This window comes from Fulmarus glacialis, unplaced genomic scaffold, assembly GCF_000690835.1.
Source record: "Fulmarus glacialis isolate BGI_N327 unplaced genomic scaffold, ASM69083v1 scaffold44044, whole genome shotgun sequence".
Classification (NCBI taxonomy): domain Eukaryota; kingdom Metazoa; phylum Chordata; class Aves; order Procellariiformes; family Procellariidae; genus Fulmarus; species Fulmarus glacialis.
In genome coordinates, this window is record NW_009210700.1 from 1 (window position 1) to 10,632 (window position 10,632).

The 10,632-nt window shown below is 39.1% G+C and overlaps 2 protein-coding genes across 2 annotated transcripts; one reads left to right on the top strand and one right to left on the bottom strand.

The window, feature by feature from the left end:
- The first annotated feature begins 219 nt into the window (after nt 1-219).
- C1GALT1C1 (C1GALT1-specific chaperone 1) lies at nt 220-1,193 on the top strand. Its single transcript, XM_009577254.1, has one exon. The coding sequence runs from the start codon at nt 220-222 to the stop codon at nt 1,174-1,176; it is 957 nt and encodes a 318-aa protein (XP_009575549.1). The 3' UTR covers nt 1,177-1,193.
- A 3,272-nt stretch (nt 1,194-4,465) lies between these two features.
- Nucleotides 4,466-10,096, bottom strand: MCTS1 (malignant T cell amplified sequence 1; the record flags this gene model as incomplete). Its single annotated transcript, XM_009577255.1, has 5 exons — nt 4,466-4,690; nt 6,834-6,901; nt 7,888-8,021; nt 9,116-9,213; nt 9,944-10,096. Coding segments are annotated over 5 exons (535 nt in total), but the record flags the coding sequence as incomplete, so codon positions are not given.
- Nucleotides 10,097-10,632: the final 536 nt, after the last annotated feature.

Consider the following 10,632-nt stretch of genomic DNA (forward strand, 5'->3'; position numbering starts at 1 on the left):
CCGGGGTACAAGCCCCCTCCCGCGGGCGTCTGTCGTACCGTTAGCAGTGACGAGAGCCGAGAGCGAGAGCTTCCTTTTTGCCAGCTCTCTCTCACCAGCCTTGTCCTGGCGTGTAAGCAGCTGGGTTTAGAAATTGAAGAACGTGGTAAAACTACACGGAATCTGCTGTAGTAAACTTAGTCCTGTCAGTTCTTACCCTGTGTCTCCTTTCTAGGAAAAATGATTTCTGAAACCAGCTCCTTCGTGAAGGGTCTGGTGCTCGGGGGGGCCTTCTGCATGTTGGTCACGCTCCTTGGACATATTAAGGTGGGCCACGGGACTAAAGCACATCACCACGAGCATCATCACATCCAGGCTCCCAACAAAGAAGATGTCTTAAACCTTTCAGAAGGTGAACGCATGGAGCTTAGTAAAAGTATCCGCGTTTATTGTATCATCCTTGTGAAACCGAAAGATCTGGGGCACTGGGCTGCAGTGAAAGAGACGTGGAGCAAGCACTGCGACAAGGTGGAGTTCTACAGCTCTGAAAACATCAAAGTGTTTGATTCTGTAGCCCTCAACACAAATGATATGTGGATGATGATGAGAAAAGCTTACAAGATAACGTATGAACGCTATAAAGATGAATTCAACTGGTTCTTCCTTGCATATCCAACAACATTTGCTATTATTGAAAATCTCAAGTATTTCTTACTGAAAAAAGACGCCTCGCAGCCTTTCTATATAGGCCATACTGTGAAATCTGGTGACCTTGAGTATGTAGATGGTGAGGGAGGAATCGTCTTAAGCATTGAATCACTAAGACGACTGTCCCGTGTTCTTGAAGACTCTGACAAGTGTCCGGAGCAGGGAGGTATGATTTGGAAACTTGCTGAGGATAAACAGCTGGCAATCTGCCTGAAGTATACTGGAGTGTTTGCCGAAAACGCGGAAGATTCAGAAGGAAAAGACGTCTTTAACACTAAATCAGTCGGTGCTCTCATTAAGGAGGCAATGTCTACTCACCCTCAGCAGGTGGTGGACGGCTGCTGCTCCGACATGGCCATCACATTCAGTGGACTGGCCCCAAACCACATGCACGTGATGATGTTCGGTGTTTACAGGCTGAGGCCCTACGGCCACACGTACAATGATGCGCTTGTCTTCCTTCCGCCTGCAGGCTCAGACAATGACTGACGTCTCCTCGGAGAACACCTGGAACCACAGAGTCAGCTCTTCATCATGACGCATTTGTACTGACAGATTCGATTTTTGTATCTGCTCGTACTGGTGTACAATTTTTTTTTTTTTTTGCACATTGAGGTTTGGTAAAGCTTTTAATTTTAAAAGTGGAAGGAGAACTTTTTTCTACATCTTTTATACAGAAATGCTTCTGGCTTTTGACAGTGCTTGAATGAAATGATAAAGAAGTTGTTAATGTTTATGATAAAAGGAAATTAAGTTTATATGGGGGGTTTGTACCTGTAAATATTTATTAATGAAAACACAAATGAACTTTAGTCTACTGTTACAAATATATTTTTGCAAGACTTACTTTCAATTCTTCCAGGCATTTCTAGAATGTCTTTATATCTTTCTAAGATGTACCAATAAAACTGACTACAGATTCAGTCTCAAAGACTAACTTTAAGCTATTTCCTTTACACTAAACTACACAATAGCTTGAGCTATGCTGTTTGTGCAGCACCTATCGCTTTACGTACAGCCTCCTAACCCAGTAAGGAATTAGCAGGAAGCAAGCTGAGTAATATTAAGTGACCTTTGGACTGCTGGTTTTAAACAGACAAAAGAAACAGAGAACTGTGTTTGAGTAAGTATTAACATGGTCAGGGAGCCTGTTAGCACAAGAGTAATGGCTCGTTTAAAATTTCACTTCATATACAAGTGTATTAGAATAAAGGTTCAGTATTATTTTCACTCCAGTGAGTGGTGCTAATAGTATTTACAAGGAAGAAGTTGGATAACTGTCAATAGAAATGTATTGTAGGTACACAGATATTTTTAACACCAAGATGCAGAAAGAGCAACACGTGCTTGCACTCCCAGCCTTTCTTTGAATATTATGCAAGACAGGTTATGTGCACAACAAAGGAATATGCAGAACTCCCCCATACTGGTTTGCGGAGGGGAGTTGTGTGGTGGGTATTGGTTTTGTTGTTGTTTGTTTTGTTTTACAACTGAGTGCACTTGAAATCAGTTTTATACAAGTTACCAAGTCTTGCTCCCTTCCAGTCACAGCAAGTGGGAATAAAAAGCACTTCAATTATTTACTCCATTTAGAATTCACTGACCTGACCTGGATGTTCCAAGGCTTAAGGAAGGTACTACATCTATCTGCTACACCTCGTACCAACAAAGCCTGTGATAGTCTTACAATATCCATAAAAGACCTGAGAAGATAGTATGTTATCTCACCTTTCTTTAACAGACCGTTTGTAATATCTCATCCTATCCTGAGCTGCAAGGGGGCAGGGGGGGAAGCGAAACAGCTGCTTCAGAGCTGATGAGAATATCCGCATCTTTTTTGTTTTAACCATCAGGTCCTTCATTTTTGACAAGAATGGTAAGACAACAGCTCAGACCCCCAAGCAAGCTACCACAGCTCAGCTGTTTCAGAAAGCGCATCGTCTCACCTTTTGCACGTTCTCCTCCTCCATGTCAGTCAGAGCTCAGCTGACATAGCAGACAAACGTACCTGATTGCTGCTAAAACCTAGATAAAACTTAAGTTAGTATTTTTGATGATGTTTTGTTAAATTGGTATACAAATTAATTGAAGCATGATTTAACTTGTATCTTCTTACAGAATCATTTTTAAAAGGTTAGACCCACAGTTGGGAATATTCTGACAAAGCCAGACGAAGAAAGTAAAATATTGATTTCAGTGGTGTTTCTGATGTTAAAGGCAGTCTGACCCCACTGCAACAACAGCAGTCATAGGGCAAGTCAAGGAAAAAGAATGGGAGTTAACAATTCAAACCAGAATAAATCTCATTTATCACAGATTTGAGAGGTACTGTAACACAACAGGAGGAGACAAGATGGAAGGGGAAAAAGCAAGTCACAGAACTCAAGACTAGCTCGTTTTATGCAAAAAAGAACCACTGAAGCACAAAGTGATTCCCCACAGCACTAACAAGAAATTAGTACATCTATAGCAGGGTCTTTAAGATGCATAAAAATGTCCATTAGCATTCTGAAGGGAAAGTCTGAGGTTTGACCAAACTTTTTTCTGCAACGCTGCTATAATAATCACTTTAACTTTTGTCTTCCTACATCAATAAATAGTTTCAGATTTACCCTGTCATTTTCAAAAGTACAATCTCGTAAATAATTTAACAGGAGAGATTTAAAAGTAGCACGTTAGGTAACACATTCCAACTCCCATGTCTTAATTTGACTTCAGAATCAGATGGAGAACACCTCTGCCACTATCTTCGGTAAAGGTCCCAGAGTGGGGAAACCAAACATGCAGAACAGCACCGAGACAAGGCACTTGCATACAAAGTTACCTTCTGCCATTACAAAATACACGTGTTAGAACAGAGACTTGGAATATTAATAAATGCTTCCAGAGACAGAGTTAGCAATGGTAGACCTTAAAGTTTCCTTAGTTTATTAAGATTCCATGGCACAGGCTGTTTTCCATAGGCGTAGCTTTGGATATGCAGTCGCTGAACAGAGTTGGATTATCCAGACAAATACACAGTGCTCTTTAACCTGTTCTGTAGATGCACACACACATGGCAATGTGCACAAGCCAAGAGCTCTTCTGAAGTTCCACCTGAAGAAGGTGCTCCTGGCTACACTGATAACCATGTTTTGCTATCATGCCTTTGTTAAACAGTGATTTTGTTTCTGCTCCTAAAATAAGGCAGCAAACAGGGAGTAGAGCATCAGGCACCAAGTTGGCACACACTCCATTTGGAGTATGCCCACCATTAACTATGAACTCCACTATAAGAAGGCAGATAGAAATTTGAACATATGTATATTCTTCAGATATGAACTAGCATAAAGGAATTTCTAGTCCACATAGCAGTTTAAGTTCATAAATCCTATACAGATAAATGCATATTAAAAAGAGAAAATCCCTAAGTAAAATACTGAAGTTAATGCTGTTAATAAATTAAGTTAAAAAATAAATGTCAAAAAAAATGATTTCTCCACATTCAAGAAACAGGTAGACTAACAAGATGTTAATCAGAAGAAAAAAATCTGAAATGTTTCAGAGGATTTATAAACCGTATTAATTATACTTCACATACACTTTATACTACTCTCTTAGAAGAGCATAAAAATGTAAACATTTCTTGGCTTTTTCCTCCTTTTTGTTTGAAATAGTCTACTCACAGTCCATGCAGGATCTTTCCATCAGATATCTTCAGTCACTGAAGACTTGGGTTTACGACAAAACAAAAGAACTGCAATAAGAAGAAATCTAGAAAACTATTGTAGCCTAACAGTACTTTCGCATTCACGTGATTTATTTAGCATAGCCACAGAACAAAATAATTTGTACATTCAGTCACATTAAAAACAAGGAATTACAGAGCAGTCCACATTTAATCTAAGTGCATTCCTTTGGAGTAACACAGTTCCTTTTGTTTCACTTGTACGTCTTCATATGCCAAAGGCCATCATTCAAATAGTGGATATTTTCGATACCAATCCCTTTGTTGACCTTCTCACTGTAGAAGGAGGAAAAAGGTACAGAAGTATTAGCTAGGTTCAATATTTGAGCAGTACAAAATACAATATTTAAAGTAGAAAATGCAACATTTGTCAACTGGAAGGGGAGAAGCTATCATGCACAAAGTCATACTCTTCAACAGCAGGTGGACAAGAAATAATATTTGTTATTACATGTACCCACATTGCTGAATGATAAGAGGACAATATTTGCATTCCATGTTTCATCAACAACCCTCCACAATATTTTTAACTACTACTTTGTGGGAGGCAGTTCTTCAGACAACAATTCTGCTACTTTTCCTAATTTTAGCATTTCTCTATCAAAGTAGCACAGCAGTTATAAGTGACTCTCCCCCTCCCAGCACAGGAGGTGGTGTAACACGGCTGGAATGTGGAATTTGACAAGTTCTGGTTCCAAGTGCGCCACTGACACAATCAAATGCAGGTGAGCTGCTTTGCTGCTAGTTGCCGGACATCTCCTCACTTAATAAAGAATTACAAATGCTAAATTTATGTGCCAAGGACTTGCAGCATGTTACAGATATACTATCCTTCTGTATCTCTTGAGTCAAGACATCTTTTTAAAATGACTGTTTTGTGTGTCTGCAATGGATTTGTGTTCATCTTTTTTCCAGTACATTATTCCATGGAGAAATCTAGTTTTGTCACAATAAACAAGACAAATCTCATCATTCTAGGACAGAACAAGTTTCATTCGCCTTGGGAATATAACTTACTCTATTTACACTAAGCATTCCATTACTTATATAATTTGTCCAAAAGTAATCAGGAAGGATAATACTGCTATGTTAATTGCATTAAGACATCACATACCATAATCACACCAAGTGACTGAAATCATACTGTTTCACAATTTTCTGGTTTAAACAGTATCACACAAAAAAGCATGCTAATGGGCTGCATAGATCAGTATCATTTCGTTTTCCTCTCCAGTTCATGTTGCTTCTCACAGGAACAGGATATTCAGCTGCAAGGCTGCTGAATTTGAAGTCAGGATTAGGAATAGGTAATCTTGGTTTGCAGTGATCACAGCAGATCACTGCAGATGTAGGTCTTGGGCAAAAGTAGCTATTCTTTCCACCTACTCTTGGAGTCTTTTGAAGGCACTATAACAAATCCTGAGGAAAATAAATCCTCAACAGCTACAGCAGGTCCAAATCCAGGTTGCTCCAGTCCCACTCTATCCCTGTCCTCTGTAACACATTCCCATCTCTCTCCCTTGTGCTACCATTACGACTTTGGACCACAGAGTGACCCAGTGCAGAAGATGATCCTGCTGAGAATTGTATCTCCACAGGAGAGTGACTAGTTTTCATCAAAATCAGCTTCCTCACCCACACAAGTGCCAGGCAGGGCTGGAATCAATGCAGCCCAAACCTGCTGGGTGCATCTTACATCCTGCTGCAAGACGTTATAGAACTTGAAATGACAAAGTGGTTCAGCTACTTATAATTTAACACTATCTGAACGCTAAGAACAACTAACACCCATTTCCATTTTCTGTCTTTTTTCCTTCTCGAATAGTTTTCAGTTGATGTTTATCCCCTGAACAGACCTCTACGCTTCACAAGAAGCTCAGCTAAGCTAGTAAGCACATCAAGCAGATACAAGGTAAAGAAAAAGAGAAGGCCACAGAGGAAAGCCCAGCTGGTCAACCAAGTACCACCAGGACTTTAGTCTCTGCTGTCGCTGCAGACAAAAATCACTTGAACGTTTTCAACCCCCTCAAATCCAAATTACATCTCTTGCCCAGCCCAGGTAGTAAGTACTCTATACAAATATTTATTTGTTTAGCAAGATCTTTGAGAAAGTATGATCAGAAAGCAAGAAATACTAACATTCAGCAGTAGTGCTAATGTTATGTGTCTTAAAATCCATATTCACATGAAAAGAACTATTTTGATTCCATTCGGTAAACAAATAAGTAGGGAAGATATTCCCTGCCTCCTCTTCTTTCCCTGAATATTAATCAACAAAATGAAATCTTAAAAAATTCTGTACTTGAATGACATATGCTGCAACAGTGATGCAGTGACCTTGACAGTGGTGCTTATATTCCACACTAACATAGGAATAATGATGTGGGACAGGTTATATTTCAATTCTTAAAACACTTACATGTCCTCAGCTGACATCTTCATTACTCCCACACATAATGCATGTTGTTTTCCCTCTGCCATTATTGCCTACAAATCACCACTAAGGAAAACAGATTTTTTTTTAAAACTATTTCAGAAAAGTAGAAGCAATATGAGGAAACGACTTTCCAAAAAGTTTCAAAATCCCGTGCTGAACTTTTACCCATTTAGTAATTCTAGAGCTCTAGCTCGTAAAGATAAGCAAAACAATGCACTGCATTTAACAATTGAATCACAGTGTGTAGAACAAAGCATGTATTTATGAACTTTGCACAGCAATTACAGAAAAAGATATCCCAGTACTACACTCTATTTCTTCCTTTGTGCCTAACACAGAGATGACAGCCTCACCCTTTCTGGAACAAAACTGCACATTTGTGGGGCCATTTTAGATTCCAAGGTACAGAAGAATTGAGACACAAATCTAAAAAAACAAAAGCACTGAAATCAGACGTGTCCTTTTCAAAGCTTAGCAACATGTGATACTAACTGCTGATCTTTTCCTACAGCATCTAACCAACAACAAAAGCAGCACAGCTTGGTATTATTAATGCTGTATTTGCTCAGGGTTCCCCTCATTTTACACATGCTAATTTCATCAGACACATAGAGCAAGTCCTAACTACAGCAAAGCTGATCCTAGACATCCTTCCAAATTCCCTAGGAACAGGAGCAAATTATTCTATTACTGAAGGAGATACACGACTGATTAAGGAGGCAGGGGACAAACTACACTGTACCTCATCTATTTTTAGAGTTCTGCATAAAATCTCAAAGGAGCTCCACTTATCAATTAGATTAATGGAACAGCATCCCACCCAACAGTACAGCAGAGGACATCACAGAAAGTAAAAAAAATTAAGAACAATTTTACAGATAACATCTGAACCTCTGCAGCTGTTTTCAGATTACTAATTATTCCATGAAATACCATTAAAAAACAAAGTAATTCAGATTACAATCAGCTGAGAACACAAGAACAGAAATTTAACTCATCTCACAGCAAGCAGTAATTCATAGTTAAAGAAGGATACAACAACAGTATCAACGGCAGCAGGGTAAAGTTTTGCTCCAGGAGACGTCAGGCCAGGACACATTATATTAGCTCCACTTAGTACAAATTTAATGGCACCTTTATCAACCTGCTGATGTGGTAGAATAAATGGGTCTAGGAGGGGAAAGATACAGTATTACAATTAATACAGTAAGATGACAACATGAATAATTCATTATCAAGTCAGTTTAGATGGGGCAATTAGATACATAGTGCGCTGCGAGGGTAGGAAGTTTGAGAAACAACTACGGGAGCTCCCACTGGGCTGTACTGTCCCAAAAGGACACAAGTACTCTTCTCCCAGACAACATCTTTTATCTGAGAACCAAAGGACAATCCAACACAAGGCCGATGCCTCCTGCATACTCATATACCCATATACTGAGTAACAATTTTAACAAGTTCCCCCAATGAAAACAATCACACAAGTGCCCACATACAAAGAGGTCTTAAATCCCTCAAATTACGTGTATAACCTCTTATACAAAAAAGAAACAGTTTAATGTTAACAGGACAAAAAAGGCAAAGATGGACAAAATTCATGAAGGCTGTCAGCTCTCCAAGCCATCCTTCAAGTGCATGCACCTTCTTGAAGTATTTCAAACATTGAGATTTGACTGAATCACATTTTTAGGGACATCTACGCTCATCCAAATCAGAGTAACACAATCAAGCAGAAAGTGAGAACAGCAAGAAAAATAATGCAAGAGAGTAAGTTGTAAAAAGCAAAAACCATGCAGCATAAGTTATTACAGGAGACAAGCATACATTACATCATTAAACTCATGATTAAAAAATATTTTTCTAGTAAGAACATACAAGTATTTGGAAGGAAGCAAAAAGGATTTAAAGGAAGACTTGAAAGAACAAAGATAAGGACTAACAACAGGAAATTTAGATCTCTGTCCTAGGGAAACCTCTCTCAAGACTTTTTGCAGAGCTTTGCACAATTTAATCCTTAGAAATCAAAGTTTAGATTGCTTAACATATAGCATTACAATAATTATGGGGGAAGCAATCCATATAGGCACCTGAAATAGCAAAGCAACAAGTTACAGTTGAGAAGGTATACTATATCTTTAAGATCTATTCTGGAATATATGTATGCATGTAAGTAGTAAGTTCTTTTTAATTCGGTTCTACAGAAGTCCTGTGGAATCACGCGCTCACCCCTCTCTCCCCACCACTACCATCCTCAGGAAACTTACATTTGTGAAGCAACCTTAGCGTCGGGTAAAAAATCCCTTCTCTTTGTCTGAAGAACAGCAGCTCCCCATTCACAGTGAGAATTTCTATATGTTCATGACTGCAAGATCAGAAAAAAATTATTCCAATAGCTACTTAACCCTTTTATAGTTTAAATTAAATATTTCATTTCGCAGAGTCTGGTCTATCTTGGCATCTGAGAACTAAAACAGTCAATTAGCAAGAAAATTTAAAACTAAAAATGTTATCTTTTTTTATGGCTTGTTCTTCAACACTGGCCTCCTGCACACTTCCTTCCCCTTTAAAAAAAAAGAAAAAAAAAGGAAAAAAAATCTACAGACAAACATCCAGCTGTTCATAAACTGCATTTCTTTAGGTTTTTTTAAATGCAATACAAAGAGTGGACAGGGAGAAGGAATCAGCAAAAATATACTACCCTCTATTTAAAAAAAAAGAAAATAATCCAGATAATATATGGAAGCCCAAAAATAGTTTAAAAAATGCTACTGGAAGCTATCCAAACAAGTTTGAGCTTTCATACCCACAAAGCTGAATGCCTCCCTTCAACAACAGGCTGATCCCTGGAGATCCTCGAATATGTTGCACATTCACTACTAGGCAGCATTTTTGTTTTCCTCAAACATCCTACCAGCATGCCTTCAAGATGAGCACATGCAAACTTTCTGGTTTGGCCATAACATGGCCTATTATCTACTAAGAAATGATAGATGCTCTTCAAAAACACGAGGTTCATCTATTATACAAAATAAACATATAATGGAAGCAATCCTATCACCTTGGAAGCAAAGGTTAAGAGAAAAGAAACTTACCATCTCACTATTTTGACTGGGTCTTTCTTTGGCATAATTTGGTTTAGCCATGGTTCAATAACAGGAAACTGGTCTATCAGCTGATTCTTAATACCTTTAATAACCGAAGTCTTCAGCTGGATGCAGTTTGATACATTCTCCTTTTCATCAAATCTGTCAAGTGAGTGAAAGTGTTTCAGAAATGCACAATTAGCTGCCCCAAAGATGCCGTATCACAGCAGCATCCTTCAGAAATGTCTATAAATTCTCTACAGCACCTTAGCAGTACCGCATCTGTCCAACTCTCAAATCTAGGACTTCATGAGGCTTAAATCTGTCCCCTGGGAACACTGGGCTGGGGGAAGGCAGGGAGGTTCCCACTAGTAGGCCGTCTTTGTCCCTAAACTTTGTCTACATCCATGAAGCATGTTTTTAGTCTCACAAATACACCTTGGCACACAGCGTTATTTCATCTAACTCGTAGAGTAGACTTTACCGGTAACGCCAACACCTATGGCCCTGTTCAGAGGTATCTATACAAGCCCTTCACCTTTACTGCAGACGTACGAACTGCGCTTTGTACTATCCCAGAGCCCAGACAACTTAATGGCACAGCTTACTTTTTAGTTTTCTTTTAACAAGCAAGTGCCTCCGCAGCCCAGGCCAGCGCGCCCGAAGGCGAAGCTGACGGCTGAGGGCGCGCCCTGCGC